Below are 22,604 nucleotides of genomic sequence, written 5' to 3'. Positions count from 1 at the left end.
TTTAACAGTCAGGTTCTTCCTCGTGTTTCCGTCATTAAAGATCTCGGTGTTTACTTTGACGATAAATTGTCTTTTAGAAGTCATTTCGATGATATTATCAATAGAAGCTCTCGTCTCCTTGGGTTTATCTCAAGGATCACGAAGGGTTTTAAAACACCATCTAGTCTTTTACATTTATTTGAAACCCTGATTCGTTCAATCCTAGAATTTAACTGTGTCATATGGTCACCGCACTATACAATTCACATCAAACGCATTGAACGACTTCAGAAACGTTGCTTAAGGCTGGTTTCTCTTCGTTACCACATCGGTCGAAGTGGATCTAGCTACGAAAGTCTTCTTGAGAAATTTAATCTTGTCTCGTTGGAAAAGCGTCGACAGAGGCTAGAACTCATAACACTCCATAAAATCGTTCACTCATCTATTCACTCTCCGTCACTACTGTCAACTGTTAATTTTAATGCTTCATTTCGCTTCCGGACTAACAAAACTTTCTCTTTACCTTTAACCAGGAATAATACCTCCTTTTATAACCCCATATCTCGTTTCTGCCGTTTGTACAATGATTTATGCACAAGATTCCCCGATTTTGATATATTTGATCATCGAATAAACATATTCAAAGAACATGTCTGTCGAATCTTGAAATGATGTCCTAGTTTTGTTGTTAATGTATTGTGTAATGTAACCATTATTTTTATTGTCTTTCTTTTATATGTAATATTGAATTATCGAATTTTTAAATATGAATTTATTGTAATACGCTTTAGATAACTTTAAGCTGTATCCCATTGTAGTATTGTAATTGTACACATTTTGTTGGGTTGCGATCTGCTCGTAAAATTGATGTGGCGCCTATGGACCCGGCAAGATCGTAGCCTGTTGTGTGTATTTAATTTGAATAAATAAATTTAAAACCTAAAAGTGCAAGTGGGATTGTTATCCTGAATTTAGTATTTTCTTTATAATTTATCTTATAGGTATTTAAAATATAGTAACTAATAGCAACAACTGGGTGTCTAGTGAGTTAATAACCAGCACCGCTAGTGGGAAAATAACAAATAATTTACAATTGTGTACATTTTTATTGTAATAAACAATCTTTGGTTAAGCTATAGCCAGTCTAAAAGAGATCAAAATATTAGCGTTCCTTGTAGGCAGAACTTACCTCAAATATTAGTACGTAGGTGATTATCTACGATTATAATTTATCTACTTGATAACTTGCTTTATTTTAAATCCGCAGGCTACAAGGAATTACTACATTAACTTAATAATAAGAAATAAAAGTAAGACATAAAATGATTATTAATATTAATTTTCCATTGAGCAATTGTTAAATTTAATTTTAATTAAACTCAAACTTATAATTTAAGGAAGAACTCATTAATTAAAATTTGCATACAATCAATTGTTATGTATGCAAGAAGTTAAATTGCAAAATATTTTATAAGGCAGTAATGCGGCTAGCAGCTAAAGTGGTAAGGGCAACTGCTGCTTCCACTTCGTCTCTGTCATGCCGCAGGGTGTTCATTGGTCCTCGTTGCACTTTAAATTCCGGCTTTTTTCGTCTTCCTTCTGCCCACCACGAATAATTGGTCTCACTTGGTTGAAATCGCGCAGCACTTTCCAACCATTTGCTCAGAAGGACCGGGCTAGTTGTCGTTTTGGGATCATCACAATTAGAAATGGTGTGGTCGACTTCATTACAGTTATTGTTAAAACTCTCGTTTTGGTCTAGAGAGACTATTGAACCGTCAGTTTCATCGTTTTTATATTCTGATTTTGCATCCGGACTGCTTTCAAATCGATCTGTTTCACGTGGACTATTGTCTCCCGGTTCACTCCAAATGCTATCATCTGAACAGATACTAAATTGTTCAACATTGCCTTGTGCTCGATCATTGTAAGTGCGAATGAGATGGCCCCAAGTCAATTGATTGCGATCAGCATTTACATTTTTTAACTTTCTTCGCCAGTTTGCGAACCAATTGCATATCTGTAATATAATATGTTTTAATTTACTTTCACTTGTGAATATTAGGGCAAACTTTACCAGCAATGAAAAATTTCACGTAATAGGATTTATATACATATTAGATACGAAAACGAAAATAATTTATAATATAGTCTAGTATTTCAAGGTACGTAATAGGTAGCACCGAGATTCGAAGTTTAGATGTGATTCAGTAATCAGTAGTAGGTATATTATCAATGGCTTAGGTAATGGGTAACGTATATAGGTAGGTACCTAGTATAGTAAGGGTTAAGACTGTAAAAATATATACAAAATAAATGTTCAATATCCAGTTATCATTTAAAACTACAGATTTAATTGTTTGTCGAGTAGTGACAAAAATAGTGCCTATTTATGTACAAATAGCAATTCTTGGCACTTTTCCAATTAGGTTGTTTAGGGGTACAGATCTGTAACACGAAACTTTTTGTCTTCAACTTGGTTTTAAAATCAATAATACCTACTTACTTGAATATATGTGAGTCCTGTTTCCCTGGAAAGGAGCTTTTTTTCTTCTCGGTTGGGGTATGGGTTATCTCGGCGTCTTACGAGCCAGTCTTTTAGATATCGTTTGATTTCTGGTGTAAAAAGCCTTTTTTGGGGACGCTGGCCCGACACGAGACATCGTCTGCAAACATGCAAAGTGGTGTAATTTGTAATAAGAAACATGAAATCGAATAATAAATTATGATAAAACAGTAAGTAATAATTTATGACTCTCCTTTGAATTTACAAAAGAAATATAAATTTTCGTAGGTATTGAGTGACGCACAAAGACATTATTTACTAAATAAAGACTGAAAGAGATGAGTCATGTTAGCTAACCGTGTATATCGCCTGTTCCTCACTGGTCTCAAGGACTTTCCGCGATCCTCGCGCGCTGGTCCGTCCATGTTTTCAGCACGTCCGTCTTCTTCTCTTTGAATTAGCGTCATCGGCGCAACAAATCACTTCCACCACTAACTTAATAAAACAATTGTTGTATCTGGTTGCAATGTTTCCAAGCACGTGCGAAGGGTACCGCAGCTTGAGACACGACTCGTGTCCCGTAACGTTGTCGTTGCGGGGGATGGTTGATGATCTATTAAAAAATAAGGACATGTTAACACAAATAGATTTATTCTTAAGCTTGCCATACCTCTCGTTTCGTTGCTGATATGCACAAAAAACAGTTACTATTCCATCTATCTGTTGATGTAACCCAAACATGACGGTCACATTCCTTAGTTCACTTTTAGATGTTATTATTTCTTAATGTTTTCTGAGAATACGAATTGGTACGCTGTTTATTTATTATTTTTGAGGCGATATTAAGCTTTAGTTTTCAATTTTTGAATTAGTCCCTGACATCTTCTAATTAAGAGAAAAACAAAAAAACATGTTAACTGTTACGTGTACCGTCGAGGTCATTGTTCTTCTATTCACGAGGCACAATTAGTTCACTATTTAATAATTCTAAATGTTAGTGCGATATTAATGTAACAATTATTATATTGAATAAAGTTAATAAATATTTTTTATTAGTAAGAAAAGTTACCTGGCTGCGGGAAAGCTCGTGGTCGGTATGAAAATGGCGTCGGATAGTGTGTGCGATTGTAGCGCCGCGGCGCGGGCGCACCGCCCTGCTGCAAATTCATGTTATTTCAGGACGTCTCCCGCGATGTCTTCAAACAATAAAACAATCTGAGATAACTTATTGTTTCAATAATAATAAGAAATCCTAATAACTTTTGGTACATTTTTACATTTATCTAGATAAATATAATTAATAAATTGGAATGGTGTCGAATTGGTTCCATAAAAATTTTATTCGGATAGGACCAGTAGTTTTTATTTTATGAGCATTTTTGCCTGTTCTCGATGACTTAATTGAAATCTAGCAAGGACTTTGAGTCACTTCCCGGTAACCGATTGAGCTGAAATTTTGTATACGTAGGTATGTCAATTGGAAATCGATGAAACAATATCATGACATAGATTTGACGATGGAATCGGAAGGTGGTCATAGCGAACTCAGTAATACATATATTGACTCAACTTTATCGAGTTTGGGCTCGTTTAACTCGTGTTCAAAAATTCACTAAAAAGTATGAAATAAAAATAACTAACTACGTTAAAAACAACCGAATTCAAAAACGGAACAGTAAAAAATAAACAGAAAAGTCGGTTGTTTTTAACGTACCTAGTTAAAAATTATTTGAATTTGATTTCCATATAACTACTAGATACAAACTGTGCTCGGTACTGTAATTTTCATCACCTTTCTCTACACCATGATTCGTGAAAGAAATGTTTGTGTTTTTTGTATAAATATTCTTATATTTTCAAATTATTTGAATGACTATTAGAATTCAGAGGAACAAGTCTATTTAAAGTTGTATTTTAGTATCTTTTATCATGTTTTAACTTTAAACAAAAGTACATACAAAATACATACGTACGACAGGATTAATATATGTATTTTAATAGTTTCTGCTGTTGTCCTGTATTTAAACTTTAAAATTTATTCCTGAAGTCATAATATATAACATTATAATTATTGTCAATAGGTAACATTATAATTATTGTCAATGTGTCGCTTACAACAAATCTGGATAATATTATTGAATGAGTGGAGTTCCGACTCTTTCGTGTTAGCACAGAATACTTAATAGTAGGCTAGCTAACGCTATGCTAGTGGAGGCTGAACGAAGTATAGTTGAAAATGAAAAACTATTTGTTTCAGCTATAACACAATAAAACGATAGAAATTTATCAATATAAAAATTTGCTGTAGTTTAATGTTACACATATTATATAAGTTTTAACTATAGCTCCCACAATAAGAGAACTTTATCCATTACATAAAAACATATTTATTTATTCAGTGAAATTGGGAATAAGGATCATTGCCAGGAGGCAGGAAATTGATCTCTAGGGGTATAGAAAATAGTTCACCACTTGGCCTGGTAGTGGTCAAATTCTCATAAGATGTTTCAATACGGTAGTAGTACCTACTACCCTTCTACTACCTATGTATGTATTATTCCCAATAATAAAATTGGGAATGTCTGTTTTTAATATGAAAACAACCACTTTTTACTAAATGCGTACGTATACCAAAATAGTATATTTTACAATTTTATGTCTGTCTGTCTGTTTGTTCCAGCTAATCTCTGGAACGGCTGGACCGATTTTGATGGTCGACGATTGACGATTGACTTTCACTGACACTGACAGTTTCACTGACGTAGCTGTTGTTTTAAGGAGTAAGCTATTTGTTATACCGATATTCCCACAGGAACATTAAGATTAAAAGGAAAAACTCAATCACGCGCGCGGGTGAAATCGCGGGGCGCAGCTAGGGAGTAAGCTTATTATAACATAAGTACTACCTATAAAGTTATTGAGGGTAATTTTGGTTGCTGTATTGCAGGTATTGTGAGTTGAACCGACCGCGACGACTGGAATATGATGCAACATTACAGTTAAATTACATAATTTTATATCCAACGATTTTCCAATAAGTGCAACACGCAAAATGTTTTTTAGCCTTCTTAAAAATGTTTCCAGTTGATATAACTTAGTTTAAATGATACCTAACAATATTAATATAGGTACTACGTATATTTCCTGTTTATTTTCAGACTGTTTTTCAACTTCTGGATTAATATGTTCTCTTAAGCCAATCTGGCAGTTAAAATTACTAATAATATAGTTAGTTAATTATTCGCTATTCATATTTTTGATTACTCATATTTAAAATATGTTTATATAATTATCCGCATTTTTGTAATCCTAATTCCTTATCACTTTTAATCATGCTTAACATTAGCATATTATAATGATAATAATGTAAGTACAAATATTTGAGCTAAAACGAAGTAAAAAAAGTAAAAAACGTAGACACCGCAAGTATTTTAACAATTTAAAAGATCGTTTAAAGAAAACTTTTTCGTATTATTTTTATCGTATCTAAGCTTTTATAGACCTCGTGACCTTCATGCCGTCTCTTTCATTTCAATAGGGCCGAGGCTATCGACGTCCTTGTTGCGTGCGGGCTTTCCATCGCTGACTAGTGACTACAAGGTGTTTAGTGTTCACTGTTCACCAACGCAGCACTCCAGTGCCAGTCTCCAGTTAGCGGCCGCACATGCGCCGAGCGTCCGCTTACCTGATAATATATGTTTGGCGTGTTGTTGAATTTCTACTCATTTGACGTCAGATCGCGGCAGTCGATTCTTGTTTTGTAGATCGTAAAAATGGTAACGGAAAGTGAAATAGTCGTGTAAAAGTTTTAGTGGAACACCGACGACAATGCGTAGACTGCTGAATTAAAAATTGGATAATAACGTAAAATCGTGCAAATTTGTCACACGGCCACGTGCGTAGTGCTTGCCGGCGTCTGTGATTGATTTTTTGCGGTATGGGCGAAGAAATAAAAGGCGAGGAAGGAAATGTGACTTTGAAACGCAAAATAACACTATTTAATGGTGTTGGTATTATAATTGGTACTATTATAGGATCTGGAATTTTTATATCACCTACTGGAGTTTTCAAATACACCGGGTAAGTAATATTATTAGTTTCCCGCCTTTTTAAATGTCAAATCTGAACCAAAATATTTTGTTACTGTAGTCATATTCACCATAAAAGCTTTGTGTTATTAATTTATCTAGGTATGTATGAACTGTAATAATATATTGTGATTTTGTCAGTGTTTTACATGTTTTATAAGAAAACTTTTATATCCTAGGTAGGTAGGTACTTATTGAACTTTTAAAAATCATATTGTACATTTCCATAAAATTATAATTTTACTATTTAAGCTGCAATACGCGTTTATCATTAGAAATTGTAAGGACATTCCTAAGCAATAAATGTATTTGATAATACAATAGTAGTATGCGTAATAGCATTATAGTAGTGCCATTCATACTACATAGCGTGCAAGTCATACGCGAGTTACCTACTAATCCAATTGTAATTGTAGGTAACAATGTTGATCTGATTTTCTTAAGGGCCCTTAGTAGGTGAAAACGGCAAAATGGACTGTTTTCTATGAGCTATAATTGAAAATATTGAAGTTTTTTCGCACTGAAATTTATAATATGTATTACAGAACGTATGTGTGATGGGATGACTGTTTCCAAAACACGATTGGAAAAATTTTGCTCGATAAAAAAAAATCCTGAAGTTACCTCTAAAATATCATATAAATTCTCATTACAACTGTATTTTACGATAATAATTCGTATAAAATCACAAATACATAGGTATTTACCTTCTCGATTTCGTGACTGTTTTATATTTAGAAAATACTAAATATTTTCATTCACTTTTTGATAAAAATGTGAATGGCGCTTACGATTTTCAGTTTCGAGCACGTTGATTCCATACTAAACGCGGACCCCCTCACCGCTTACCTCAGGCCCGAATAGCTGAATTTTCGCTGACCGCCTAACCCCCCTTAACAAAATATTTTAAAACGCAGCACATTTTGACGTTACATTGTTTAAAAAGTACATAATATAAAATCGAATTTACTTATATATCTATACCTATTTTGGATTTATACCGTACGATATCTAGGTAGACCGTATCTATTCGTACAGTCTCTGGATTTTTTTTTATTAAATACTTAATAAACATAAAATGCATTTTTTTTATGATAATTATTAATTATAGATAAGTATTGACAAGTTTTTTTTTAGTAAATTAAATATAGTTTCCTGGTCCCTTTTGTATACACGTTTACGCAATGCCATGATAATGTATCGCGAATTATATTTAATGGAGAGTTGTAGAATCTTTAAATTAGGTACGCCAATTAATTTAATCCATCAGTCCTCGGAATCACAGACACAATAGAAAATCTATTGTGTCGCGCCCCGATCGGGCCTTACGGTGGTCAATGGGTTAATCAGGGCAGTAACATGCCCCGTCTCCTTGGTTGGTCAAGGCATTGTTGTTTTCGATATCTTGTTTCGTTTGGATTCCATTTGATCTCTAGTAGCCACTAGCCAGTGGTAGGTAGATAATAATTACAGAAACGGAGCTTTATCCATACTAATATTATAAATGCGAAAGTAACTCTGTCTGTCTTTCTGTTACTCGATCACGCCTAAACTACTGAACCAATTTTCATGAAATTTGGTATGGAGATATTTTGATACCCGAGAAAGGACATAGGCTACTTTTTATCCCGGGAAAATGACGCAATCCCGGAAATCCCACAGGAACGGGAACTATGCGGGTTTTTTTTTGACTGCGCGGGCGAAGCCGCGGGCGGAAACCTAGTTCTCCATATTTTTCCTATTTTAGATCCAGATTACTTTTAATGTATTTATAGATATTTAATACATCTCGCAAGGTTACTCAACCTACGGACTTTAAATGAATTTGTAATGTAATGACTAATGACATTACAGCTCTCACATTCATTTCATAATGTCAGGAGGTAGGTACCTATGTGCTTTAATTTACAAAAATGTCTCTATCTAAACAGGACACGTGAAATACAAAGTTTGAGTCCAGGCGATTTGTTTTGACCTAAAATGTGTAAAAATAGAACTGACATCAATTTAAATTGAACTTTTTGTAGGGAATAGAGGCGACAATAAGTTTTTCATATTTCACAGTAAATTTGTACATTTGTACTTTTCTGTTTTATCACGAAAATATAACCAACATTTTTGAATATGGTCCATACATAATATCGTCGTAGTGCATCTCGTTTAAGTGCATCAAGTCAGATCAGATAGGTAGGTAAGTTATTTATTTAGTGCTTTCTTTGTTTTGATGTTTGATAGAATACAACACACTAGGTATAATACCTACATTCGTTTGGTAAAAGTAACAAAACTAATGGGTTGGAAAATGTTACAAGTCATTATAATTATTGGTACGGTGTTGATGGAATTTCACTTATTTCGATGACATTTTAATGATTTTGAAATAAAAAATTGCGTTTGGCACTTATTTAACAACGAAAAAAAACGTCTTGCAATAAAAAAAATATGTCTGATGGATCTATTTAAAGGCAAAAGATTAAAAATTACGCGTAAATAAAATAATTTAAATGACTTTAAATTACGGATATTTTCCTGTGCAGATAAGATGCGCACTAATAAACGCAACCACTGCGGCCAGTCAGACAGCCCGGACTCTAACCAATATACCAAAGAACCAACTACATATATTAAAAAGAAGATCTTCTATCCCTAATTAAGTTTTATGGGCTTTGCTTTGACCACGTCGCCGCGGCCATTGGAAAACTGAATAAAGGTTTCAATTTTTGAAATCGAAACCTTTTACTTATCATTGCTTTTATAATAACTATAGATACTAGATTTATAGTATAGAAATCACTTGATCTATGAGGTAATAATCGAGCGGTGAACGCACTTCGATTCACTTAACAACAGTGTCAAGGCTGTAATTAAAACCACCAACGAAGTTAGTCTTTCTTAGTTCTAGGAAAGCAACAAGGGAAAATATATTTAATCACGCTTTAGGCCGCATGCAATTTGACTATTTTTTTTTATCTAAATCGAGGTAAAACTGATAAAATACACACCAGTGACACGCTTAACAATTCAATGATAATATGGGTACAGATATAATATTTGTTCTAATAGGGAGGTGTTTAGTATACCAGATTTTTTTAATAGGTAACAATATGTAATTGGTATAAGAAAAAACGTCCACTAGGTAGATATTATATTAAAAGGGTTGCAAGGTTAAAATGTGATGTGAATGAAAAAAAAAATCATCGCGAATGTTTAGTTTCATAATACCAATTATGGCAAAATTAACAAAAATATCATTACTATGTACCTAACTAGCTGAACTGGCTTGAACTCGAAAATGTAATAATATTTATGTAATTTTAAATAATGATAACTTTGTAATCGTTTGCAATTGCCCTAATCTAGGAAATGTCGTTTGCTTACTTACGTTACCAACTCATCTAGATGCCACATTTACCTATTTGAAAATATTTCGAAATATAATATTGTGTTAATAGTAACTATCTACTTTTAGGTTACTGAGTAAAGTTCTTATGGTAATTAAGGTTGAGTGTGGCATATTTGCTGTAAAGTAGAGCATGCCCCTGAACCGATAGAAGGTAGTACAGTTACAGCGCGGTTACACCTAAACCGGCTCCATATCAGGTAATCGATATGGTACTTGCATTTTCGACAACGTTATCCGATTTCATCTCTCAGTTAGCCATTTATCAACGATAATATTACTACTGCTATTAGCCATATCAATTTTACGTATTTGACCCGTATTGTCTTATATTTTTTTATTGAAATCGTTTTTTTCTTCCAGATCCGTAGCCGCATCGCTTATAATATGGCTCGTAAGTGGGCTCCTATCAACACTGGGCGCCTTATGCTATGCGGAACTTGGGACTTCCATCGCGAGGTCTGGCGGTGACTATGCCTACATATACACGGCCTTCGGGCCGTTGCCTGCGTTTTTGAGAATGTGGATCGCTCTACTCATTATAAGACCCACGACACAAGCGATTGTGGCTCTCACTTTCGGCCACTACGTTGTTAAACCATTCTTCCCGGAATGTGAACCACCTGCCAATGCGGTGAAGCTTTTGGCTGCAGTTTGTTTGTGTAAGTAGTTATCCCTTTTTATTTTTATTTAAGACTAGCGGTCCGCCCCGGCTTCGCCCGTGGTACATATTTACGTTTTCTCTACATAAGAACCATCCTCGTACTTCAAGGAATATAATAAAAAAAGAATTATCGAAATCGGTTCAGCCGTTCTCAAGTTATGCGCTTACCAACACATTTTGGGATTCATTTTTATATTATAGAGATAGATATTATAGCAATTCAGAGTGCAAAATTGTACTCTTAGAAAAGAGAGACATATTTTGTTTCGTTGAGTTTCATAAAAATACCATTGCAATACAATTCATATTATACATAAGTAGTGAGTATTAAAGTTTTGAGATTTCAGTACCCAGTTAGGAATAAATATAAAGAAATTTAAATACTGACTTGCAACTTTGCAAGGTTTGAGATAAGGTCGACTCAAAGCTCAATGTTTGCATTCAGCACATCTCTTTATATGGCGGCAACGTGGCGCCATCACTATGACTCTAATTTTCAAACTTGTAGTAGCTACATCATTAAGATATCATTATGTCGTTAACTCTAGATTGTACTTAAAGTAGGTATATGAACATAAATAAGTAAAATTCTTAGGTTTACACAAAGTGTCTGCAAGTCATTAAACTAAGGATCATCATTCATCAGGACTTAAAACAGGTTATGGTCTTTAGATTAACATTTGTAGTAGATATAAAACTACATTAAATTATATAAGTATTTGAAAGTTTTTTTTGTATTAGGAATTAAGAGATGATATCAAAAAATTTTTAATAAAAATCCGTTCCGTTAACTACTTGGAAATCATGTGGAAAAAAATAAATAACAGGCAACGTTAGACGAATTGGTTTAGTTATTAGTAGGTATATATTTTTGTCAAAATTATATAAAGAAACTAGTTTTTTACACGTTTATAATGTCTTTAAACAATTTTTCATTTAAATAACTTTTATAAAATAACCTGATTGTAACGTGCCCACTCAAAATAAAATTAAGACAGGCTCATATTATCGAGGAAACCGTTTTAGATTGGCATGATAAATTAAAAAACACTTGTGATTTAATCTATAACAATATAAAAATTGATTGCTTCGACAATCTATTACCGCATACGTGGTTGCTATTATGTCCTTGATATTAAGGAATTTAGCTATGAATATTTAAATTAAATGTACATTTAAAATACATATAAAAAATTTACAAAAGTAGTATTAGTACAACGATATTTTTTTACACTGGATGTCAAATGAGTACACGTGTGTTTTGGTAGGCATAGGAAAACTTTAAATATATGTAATAAAAACAATGAATCTATAATAACTACATATCATAATAAAGTATTTATTTGAATATAAAACACACGTTGCTCGCCCCCAGATAGTAGGTATTCGGTTAGCAAAAACAATTTTATGCCTGTGAGAAAATGGGGAGAGTCCGACAAACACTGATTGATCCTTCTCAATGTTATATTGTTTTTGTTATTATTCACAGATATATACGATTATGATTTATGCCTCACGCTTGGTAATTTAAGGCCTCACGTGATAGATTTATTCTAAGTCTAAGATATTAAATTAACTGCGTCTTATGTCAATACGTAGATATATGTAATGACAAAAGACGATTCAATTATGATAATCTCCATAGTGGGTGGTACATAATTATATACCTCACATATATTAAAGAGATATATTATTAATTTATTATAATGAATAATTAGTATAGGTTCATACATTCATATAAAATAAACTAATAATCATTGGAGTCAAAGATAGCAGAAGTACTGAACATGAGGATAATTTTATACTTAACCATTATTGACACGTAATGTTTTGCTAAGCTGTTTAGGAAATGACGTATGTAAATAAATAAACGTACTTATGCATTTGAAGTAGAAAAACATATTATATACCAACAGTGGGCCACCCTATATATAACGTAATAATTACCTATAACCTTAATTATTTTCACATGTTACTTTTTAAAGATAATTTACCTGAAGGTACCTCTCGATGAGATTTGGGTACCTATAGTATGAAGACTATGTAGTTATTGTTTGAGCAGTTACTCGTTTACGTTTAAACGATTACCAGTTATACTCATTAGCATTCATACGAGATGTTTCGTAATAAATTCACGAAGTTAACTTGCCCATTACGATTTGGCAAGCTCAAACTTAAGCACATTGACCTTTAAAAACAATTTAACTTGTTTGATTTCTTGGTAATGTTGCAATTTTTTATAACAATGTTGATGTAGTTATTAACAAATATCATACAGTGGAAGTTGATAGAACAATGTGCATATTTGTGAAAACCGATAAATTGATCATTATATTGTTAAAGCACCACTGCTAAGCTTTGTCAATCTACTTTAACTGCCCACTTCTATTGCATCATCAAAATGTTCAGGAGAAACTGATACAGCAAAATCATAGATTCGATTGTGCAACAGTGCAGAAATACTAGGTGTACCTACCGTGTAATAGGCATGTAGCCGGGAAGATAATAAACAATCTCAACAAACTCAAGTATAAAGTATTCCACATATATTTTACATCTATTGAAGTAATTGCGAAACCATGTTTACTTAGCATATTAGGTAGGTATGTAGATTGTAGGTATATTTTTATATAGGCTTTAGAATAATTACGTATTTTGAAATATTGATAATGATCCAAACAATAAAATAACAAACTGTAATAAATTTAGTTTAATAGATTTTCCGGTTGATATTTATGCGCATAAAATAAAAGAGAAATGAAAATTTGAATAGCTGACTTGTCTTCAATACTACCATTAAACTGCATCTTCGGGGAATAGGCGGAAACTTCCACTTAACCTAATTCCCGATCATCTAAACTCTAAAGGAACCGTTTCCCGCTCGCTTCGTAACAGCTTTAGCGTTAAGTTGATTGTTGACTATTAATACTTAGTTCTCATCTTCCATCAACAATCTATTTACACTAGAAAACTTAATATCTAGTGAAAGCGATTTAAAAATCTTGGCTGATTAGAAATGTCTGTAATCATCTAGATGATATATCTCTCCCATGTTATGATTGATGTATTGGTCATGCAATTATATGATTACTGGAACTTTTCCACGATTTCTCCAGGTATATTAACAGCCATCAACTGCATTAGCGTGAGGTGGACGATGCGAATACAGGATGTCTTCACGGCTTCGAAGCTTCTTGCTTTAGTGATCATCATCATATCTGGACTGTATTATATCGGAATTGGTGAGTATTAGTAGCTAGCTACTTTTTATTCTGTGGTATTAGAGAGTCAAATTTATAAGAGGGAATAAAAATGATTAGTGTCAATCCTACATTACGAATTTTTTTCACGCGATATTCGTAGTGTTGAGCGAAATTATACTGGAATTCGAAACAACCTACAACTAATTGCTTAACTTTTAATGCATTTGGTATAAACAATAGAAATGTTCCGATAACTAGGTTAAAATATATTTTTTTTTTCTAATATTTTAGAGTAAACTAACCTATAAAGGTTTAAAGACATTTATTCCCATTAAGACAATAAGTCACTTACATGAGAAACTTAATTTTAAACATAGGTATGTATAAAAAATAACTTTCGTTAGTTAAATATTTAGAGTAGGTTATAATTACATTAGTTAAGTTAGGTTAGGTACCTACTCATTCATTGCATTCAAAGTTTGAGCGTGTGGTCTTCCAGGATGTGTTTCGATAATTGTTTTTTGAATATAATGAATGAGTTTACACTTTTCAATTTGCTTGGCAATCCGTTATAGAAACGTGCTCCCTCGTATGTTGCCGTTCGCCTTCCATAATTCGTTCGGATCTTCGGGAGGGCAAGATAGCTAGCTCGTCTATTAGGATAGTGGCGATTTGATGTTGAGAATAAAATATTTGTATTTATGTTTTTGTGTAGCGCTTTGTGAATGAACATACACATATTATAAAAGTATAATTGTTTTAAATTCATTATTTTAGTATCGTCGTAGATTTTATTCGTAGAAGTTAAAAAAGGATAGTTAAAAATGGTTTTAATAATTTTATTTTGTAAAATTTGTAGTGGCGCTAATTTATTTTTGTAAGCGCTACCCCATACTTCTATTAAATACATTAGGTGCGGTTTGACTAACGTGTTGTAGATGGTGTGGCGTAATTTATGAGGAATGCAAGAAGTGATATTACGCAGAGATCTAAGAAGTGCTGATAATTTATTTTTTAGATGGTCGATGTGATAATTCCATTTTAGAGAGCTGTCGATTCGCAAACCTAGGTATTTCTCGTGGGTTTTCTGTTCTAATACAACACCGTTAATTTTAAGTGGAGCGTGTGGTGGAATAATTTTGTTCTGAGGTTTGAATTTAATATAACACGTTTTAGATATATTTAACCTATGGGAGATATAATAGTTATAGAGGGTGGTAGAGCTAAGGGTAGAGCGTGGTAGAGCTCTAGAAGTCTAGAATACCAATAAGTTGAACATGTTTGGTGAATTTTTCAAGTTAAGGGTGCTATTACAGATTTTTAACAAAAAACGCTATTATATACCTTTACCTATACCTTTGCTCTTATTCGTTGGTGAAAGCATGTCGATGTTTTTATAAAAGATAGATAGCGCTGTCCGCCATTCAACTCTTTCTTTTGTATTTATTCCTAAACGGTTACTGTAATATAAATCAAATATGGTTGGAAAACTACGTTACTCTCACCACTTGCTACATCGACCCACTTGTACTTGACAAGTACAAAGTCTTTAGATATAAAAAGAGGTAGGTATTTTATTGAGACAGTACGTACCCACAATTTAATGAGTGTATTAAAAACACAAACACATAAATCATAATTATTATTAAATGCATGTGTGTAAATTTTAGATTAAGCTTTATGAAGACAGGATATCCAAAGATTGAGGAATATCAAAAATCTAACGATATCTTTCCGACTGACCTTGAAGTCGTTAAAGATATTCATGTGTACTGCTCTTGAAAATCATAATTATTAGAGCCAGCATAGAAGATCAAAACCGATATTAAAATTTCTGATATTTTAAGCAGCATTATACATTTAAATTATAATTTTATTATTGTAACAGGTCACACCGAAAACTTTAAGGATGCGTTTGCTGGCGAATATGGCGCTGGTAAAGTGGCGGTAGCTTTTTATTCTGGACTCTTCGCTTTTGGCGGGTGGAATTACTTGAACTTTGTCACTGAAGAGCTGCAGGATCCATATAAGTAAGTTATTTTATGTTGCCTTTGTAATATTGAGCGAAAAATTATTTGTTAAATCACACTTCTTAAAGTTGTATAAGGAATTTACATTATGTCGAAAGAAACAGGATTTTGATTGATACTGTAGTTAATATCCTCATCGTAATCGATACCGTGTAATCGATAAAGACACGCAAGATGCAAATGCCAAACGATCCTTTTAGTTTATGACTTCTCTTCTTGTGATTGAAACAGTAAGTACTTATTTAGAAAGTAAATATGAGTGCCTATCATCTTTAAGCTATAAAACCTATCCATTGAAAGTAACTTCCATACTTCAGATTGTAAAATGCCTTATCATAAAATTATCCTTGTTATAACATTAAAATAAGAATCTTGCAAACGCACACTGGTTTCCAACTTGTTCTATACAAGGGATTAACCGAATCATAAAGGTAAAATGACATTAAAATTTTCCTTATAATGGACATAATTACGTATAACAAAACCTGTTTTCCGCTTGAGTGCTTTAATAATGAATATGTGTTATACATTCTAGCTTACCGCCCGCGTCTTCGCCCGCGTTTTCAAAGAAAATCCCTCATAGCTCCTGTTCCCGTGGGATTTCCGGAATAAAACCTATCATATGTGTTAATCCAAGTTACCCTCTATATGTGTGCGCTTAATTTCATTGTAATCGGTTCAGTAGTATTTGCGTGAAAGAGTAACAAACATACACATACATCAATCCTCTAAAACTTTCGCATTTATAATATTGTTAGTAGGATAGGATTACTCTTCAAGCTACCAGATTTTTCGAAATTCGATGCGATCTTAAAAGGGAACGAACCTTAGTACCTAAGTATGTGTGTTATTTAATTATCGCATGTCCAATACCACGTATTTAATTCACGAGGCAGTGTCAAATAGCGTAGTTGGAAGTTTACCGGATATTTTTGCAAAGCATTTATCTCAATGAAACCACATGAAGTCGACAGAATGGATTATTTATTCCAGTAAAGTCAAGGTTGTCGACCGCAAAGTTATATTGTAATGCAAATAGCAATTGATAATGCTCACATTGTCTAAGATTTAATTTATTATCCAAACACACATAAAATTTTAAGATAAAAATAGTAGGTGCGATAAAAATAATTTTTATTGCAAGTTCTTATAATATATACATAGTATTATAATATTATCATAATCCTCGTTTCTAAGGATATAATTGAACAATTCACCAAATATTTAAAAACATGATCATTCGATAGCGATAATCGATAACCCATTATCATTTTATAAGGTTTGTTGGACAAAAAGCAATGAATCACTTAATGCAAAAAATAAGCTTGTAGTTATGGTTTTTTATTATAAATAAGGAACGAAATAAAAATATTTTACTTTTTATCAAAAATTTATGTATAAGGTACCACAAATTGATCAAGATATTTGATTGATCAATGGTACGTTATATTTAATATTGATGGTACAGTACATTTATTACATAACTATCATTTCACTATAATTGCATTAAGCTTTCATTCACTATTCAATTGAGTATAATTTCAAAAAAATATTACAGGGCTAGAGATATTTTTTTATTGTATCATATAATATAATATATTGCTAAAGGACAGAAATCAATAGAGTATTAAAACTTCCTAATAAGCCCCGTTAGTAAGTAAGCACGTGATGGCCTTTATACAGCTATTATCTCTATCATGCTATCTTGTAACGTCTATCGTACTTAGATCACGTAAACGATAAAAAATATATGTATATTCTTATCTGATATTATCACTGCATCTCTATCTCTAATAAAGTAATTGGTTTATGGTATTCATTAATTTATGTTTAAACATCAGTCATGAAGAATCTCAAAAGATTATCGTATTAAAGACGTATATTTTTGCATTTTATACTTACACAAAAAATTTACTCTATTGAAAAATTACCATCTTCAACTAAATTGTGTGTATATTTTGCGTATTAAATCACATATTGAGATTCCAATTGCACACTTCAATAGATTTAAGATAAATTCTTATAATCGAGTGTGTAAATAGAAAAACCTTCAGAGACCATTAACTGCGTGGGTATTCAGAGTAAACGTTCAAATCCATGACGAGCATCCCTCGAGAGTTTATCAAACATCCCACGTAATACAGAGTTTCACTCAGGGGAACTGGGCTTAGTTAGCAAAATCATTTCATTATACATAATTGCTTATTAACTAAATGATAATTACCTATAGTCCTATAAAGTTGAAAGAAGTAGAAATTAGACGAGTATTTATTATTATGCAAACGATTTTTTATTGGACGTAGATTTTATGTACATACTAAGTATGTCTCATTGTTTTGCGTTTAGGTTTTATTTCCAGCTCAATTATATTCATTGGAATCTATCAAGGATTTCCAATCTCGTTTTTCAAACAGACCTCCGTTTGTTCTTCTGAGTGCTATTACATGCATTATTCATTTAGAACGTTTGCTATCTAGTCTCGGTTGTCAGGGTCTTTTATCGGACCCCACTCAAGCTTCTAATGACCTACTGAAATAATGGCAATGACTTGGATATTATCTTACATTGCGTACGTTCTTTTAGCAATATAGGCTTAAGTTACGATACCCATATCAATGGCAAGATATAATTAATATCATAAGCCATTATCAAATTTTTCGAGCAGTAATACCTAATTAATCTTAGATATAATATGTCAATATCGCACGTTATTATGTAATATTTACCGAGAACTATCGTAACAATAAATTTTAGTTTTCTTACAAATTGAAATTATTCACGTATTAAAAAAGTGCTGTATTCTCTTTTTAAAGGAGAAATACAAAAACATATTTCGTTCGTTTTTTTATACATTCTATTTTATCCATTATAACTTATAGCGGAAATGTTGACGAATTTATTTATAGATACAATCAAGATACAATAATGGAAAAGTGGGATCGTTCGCGATAGGCATATCTAACATGGTTATGATGTCACTAGTATTATAGTTATAAATACAAATGATACAAGTGTACGATGTTTTATAAACTTCCGATAACCGCGGTACCTAAGTATTTGTTTTACTACAAAGCTTTTTCCCACGATAATTACTTCAGAAAACTCGATGAAGAATTTGAATTTAAGTATGATCGAATGAAAGGGAAAATAAAAGAGTAGGTTCTTTATTGTAATGAATATAGAAGACCAAATACCAAAATATGGAACAAGATGACATTTTTAATGTTAAAGTTTTAGATTTAAAACTAGTTTATTACTTAGCTTTGTTTTTAGACTAAACAATTAAAAGCAGCATAGCTCAATAGACCTTGTACAAGAATGTTAGACAGTAAAAATGTTAATGAGATATTTATTTCACGCACTTTCAGGAATTTGCCGCGTGCGATATGGATCGCTATGCCGATGGTGACTATTATCTACGTAATGGCAAACTTGGCCTACTTCGCCGTTGTCTCCAAAATGGAAATGATGTCAAACTCCGCGGTGGCTGTGGTACGTGATACTATGAGATTATCGGAAATAAATCATTTTTATGTTATCTCGTAAGGCCGCTATGAAGATAATTTTATAATCATTATTTTTGCATTTGGAATGAGTTATGATAGGATATTGATAGCGTATCGCTTACTTCATAGTAAGCACTAAGCACATAGTAGTTGTTATGAAAACTTTGCTCTCTTATTGTTGCCTGGCGCAACAATCAATTGCAATTATTATGCACTGCATTTGATCAATTTAGGACTCTGTTATCGTTTTCGTTGTGGTATTCCGAGCTAAATAATAGGTACGTATACGTATCAGAATTCTATCGAGAAAAACGTGTGCCAGTATTCATAACGTGTAGGTACCTAAAATTAAACTCATTTCAAATTTGCTGTTGATAAATTTATTTTACATCCTGGCATTCAATATCCAAATTTATTAAAATTAATTTCAAAATATAAAAATAATAACAAGATGCGATGACATTGCCAAGGGTGATCTTACATTATTCATTAAACTCGAACCGTCTGGCTTATTATTACTCGTCATATTTTGCATGCACCTTTGTAAGTTTAGACCGGTTTCATAGCTTCCTTTTCCTTTCCTGATAAGTTCTGTTATTCATCGTCGGTTGTTCTGGCTTATTCGTCAAGGATTTATATAGGCTATCAGACATCAGTGACTACGAGCAAGAGAGCAAGTCAAGATTTAACTCAAAGATAATTAGTCGATCGATTTTTTTTTTAAGAAAGCTTTATTTACCCAATATCTCGGGTCCTTCCGATCGAAGCCGGGACAAGCTAGATAAAATCTATACTTAATATTACTAAGCTTAGAGTTTGTTTGTTTGAACGCGCTAATCTCAGGTCTACTGGTCCGATTTGAAAAATTCTTTCGGTGTTAGATATCCCATTTACGCTAAGACCAACAGGAGCGGAACAATGCGGATGAAACCGCGGAGCACAGCTAGTTATAAATACATAAATACGATTTCCAGGTATTCGGTGACCGTTTATTCGGTGCATGGAGCTGGTTGATCCCCGTGTTCGTAGCACTATCCACATTCGGCGGTGTGAACGGAGTGCTGTTCACATCAGCGCGACTGTTCGCGACGGGCGCGCAAGAGGGACACATGCCCGCGTTCTTCTCGCTCTTTCACATTGATAAGCAAACGCCTATACCGTCGCTCGTGTTTACGGTACGTATTTGAAATTGGAACACTTTTTGAAACGAAATTTTTGTGTCCCAATTTAAGTTTGCGCGGTGGGGTTTCGATTGAAATTACCTACGATTGCTTTTACTAGCGCGATGTAAACGATGATTACTTTCTGATTAATACTTTTTTACAGTTATGAAAGTGTGGGTCAATGGCCTGAGTTTAAAATGACGTTACAGTAAAATAGTAATTGATAAATCATTGCGGACCTAAGTTTGTTAAAATAATTTAGAATTTTTTAATAGAACTTTACACAGTTTCGGATGTTTCGGTGTTGTGTAAAATAGAAAAAAATTAAATATGATTATTATTATTTTCAGTGTTTCTTCTCACTACTCATGTTGACAACGAGCAACGTGTTCGACCTTATCAACTATTTCTCTCAAACTCTATGGTTGTCTGTGGGCGCTTCCGTCGTTGGGATGCTCTGGCTTCGAAGGACCAAACCGGACATGCCTCGACCAATTAAAGTCAATCTAGCTATTCCTTATGTTTTCCTCGTTGCTATCGCGTTTCTCGTCTTCATTCCAGCCTTCACTCAACCCATGGATACGGCTATAGGTCTTGGAATTCTTCTCTCTGGCATCCCGGTTTATTATCTATGCGTCAAATGGCAGAACAAACCCAACAGCTACCATAGATTCTCAGGTTGTGTACTAAGGTTCCTACAGAAGCTCTGCTCGTGCATTTACGTAGACTCGTTAGAGAAATTATCCAATGCAAATTGACCGGTTTCAAAGTAACGATAAAACTGTTTAATCGGATACTTGTTGCCTACATTTTTTATTTTAATTCAAACATTGAATAAAAATTTATTGATGGTCACAAGCTCCCATCATTTAAGATCACATTTATATAATTTGTTGTTTGAATAAATAAATATGTCCGTGTGTATTCAATTCAATCAGTTTTATCTTATAGTGTATGAAAATAACACGTTTATTTATATCGACTATAAATTATTGCTACAAGAATAAATGTAAATGGACCAATATTTACCTTATAATATAGTTATATACTTTGATATTAAAGACATTGTGACGAATTTAAAACGTTATTTATTTTATAATATAACCTCCATTTTGATGCATATTGTTTTTTATTTGTTTTAAATTACAACATCATTCATAAATTTAGCCCATTATTAGCCGATAAAAACAAAAAAAAAATATATGTATATTAATAAACATTGTTGATGCAAGTAAATTCTTGTAATGTTAGTTGTGTTTTTAAATTTCGTTTGATATTCGTTACATAGTCTTTTATGTCTATATACCTACTGCTTATATGGAAGTATTTTAGCAATTGGATGTTTAGTAAATATAAATAATATTGTAGGTATTGACAAACATTGGATACCACAATATTATAATGTGTTATATTTATCATAAAATGGGTATATTATACACAATCCCATAAAGATAAGAGTACCTACGTCAAATAGTATATGTAATTGATGGCAATAACATCGCAGTTTAGACATATTTGTTAAATAAAATGGCTTTTTATAAAACAATTTTGAAGTAATATAGTGAAAAATGTTAATTTATATGCTCACAATGACTTAAGTATTTTATAGCACTTTAAATTATTAAATATGGTATAATTAACACAAAAAATAGATTCTCATATATAAATTTTATTACATACCGAGCTTTTGCACGCGTTTATGGCTAACATAAGCTAACAAATAGTATTATTATATGACATTTTACATGGTACTTACACTATTATATTATAATTTAAGAACTTGAATGAATACAAACTGTGAACTTTTTTACATATTATTAGGAAAATCTTTTAAACTCGGTTTGTATAATATTAAATTTACCTATGTACCTATTGACTTGAATTGCCATCTTAGATATTTTTAGATCAATATATGTTTATGTAAAGATATCTTAAATTATATATAATGGGTGTAGCTGATATAAAACTTTTCATAGGTACTATAAGAGCGAGCGCCCACGAGCAACTTAGTTGCCCGGCAACTATTTTGTCTCTGTCGCTGTCTCCTCGCAAAGTTTTGAACGAT

At 32.6% G+C, this 22,604-nt stretch overlaps 2 protein-coding genes across 2 annotated transcripts; one reads left to right on the top strand and one right to left on the bottom strand.

Annotated features, from left to right (window-relative positions):
• Positions 1 to 1,073: 1,073 nt before the first annotated feature.
• LOC149490382 (uncharacterized) lies at positions 1,074 to 6,098 on the bottom strand. Its single transcript, XM_089704462.1, has 5 exons — positions 5,988 to 6,098; positions 3,555 to 3,681; positions 2,843 to 3,098; positions 2,486 to 2,645; positions 1,074 to 1,999 (listed from the first exon to the last, which is right to left on the bottom strand). Exons 3-5 carry the CDS (start codon positions 2,950 to 2,952, stop codon positions 1,448 to 1,450), a joined length of 822 nt encoding a protein of 273 aa, XP_089560588.1. The 5' UTR covers positions 2,953 to 3,098; positions 3,555 to 3,681; positions 5,988 to 6,098; the 3' UTR covers positions 1,074 to 1,447.
• A 29-nt stretch (positions 6,099 to 6,127) lies between these two features.
• On the top strand, positions 6,128 to 22,524 carry JhI-21 (Juvenile hormone Inducible-21). The gene is made up of 7 exons (XM_089704344.1): positions 6,128 to 6,565; positions 10,337 to 10,635; positions 13,754 to 13,879; positions 15,729 to 15,870; positions 19,239 to 19,362; positions 20,351 to 20,551; positions 20,890 to 22,524. Exons 1-7 carry the CDS (start codon positions 6,423 to 6,425, stop codon positions 21,295 to 21,297), a joined length of 1,443 nt encoding a protein of 480 aa, XP_089560470.1. The 5' UTR covers positions 6,128 to 6,422; the 3' UTR covers positions 21,298 to 22,524.
• The last annotated feature ends 80 nt before the right edge of the window (positions 22,525 to 22,604 follow it).

Source organism: Colias philodice, chromosome 2 (genome assembly GCF_061535455.1).
Source record: "Colias philodice isolate Cphi_HAF_F1 chromosome 2, ilColPhil1 Martin Lab GWU primary, whole genome shotgun sequence".
NCBI lineage: Eukaryota > Metazoa > Arthropoda > Insecta > Lepidoptera > Pieridae > Colias > Colias philodice.
Note: the sequence above shows the minus strand (reverse complement) of the source record. Positions and strands in the feature narration are given on the sequence as shown.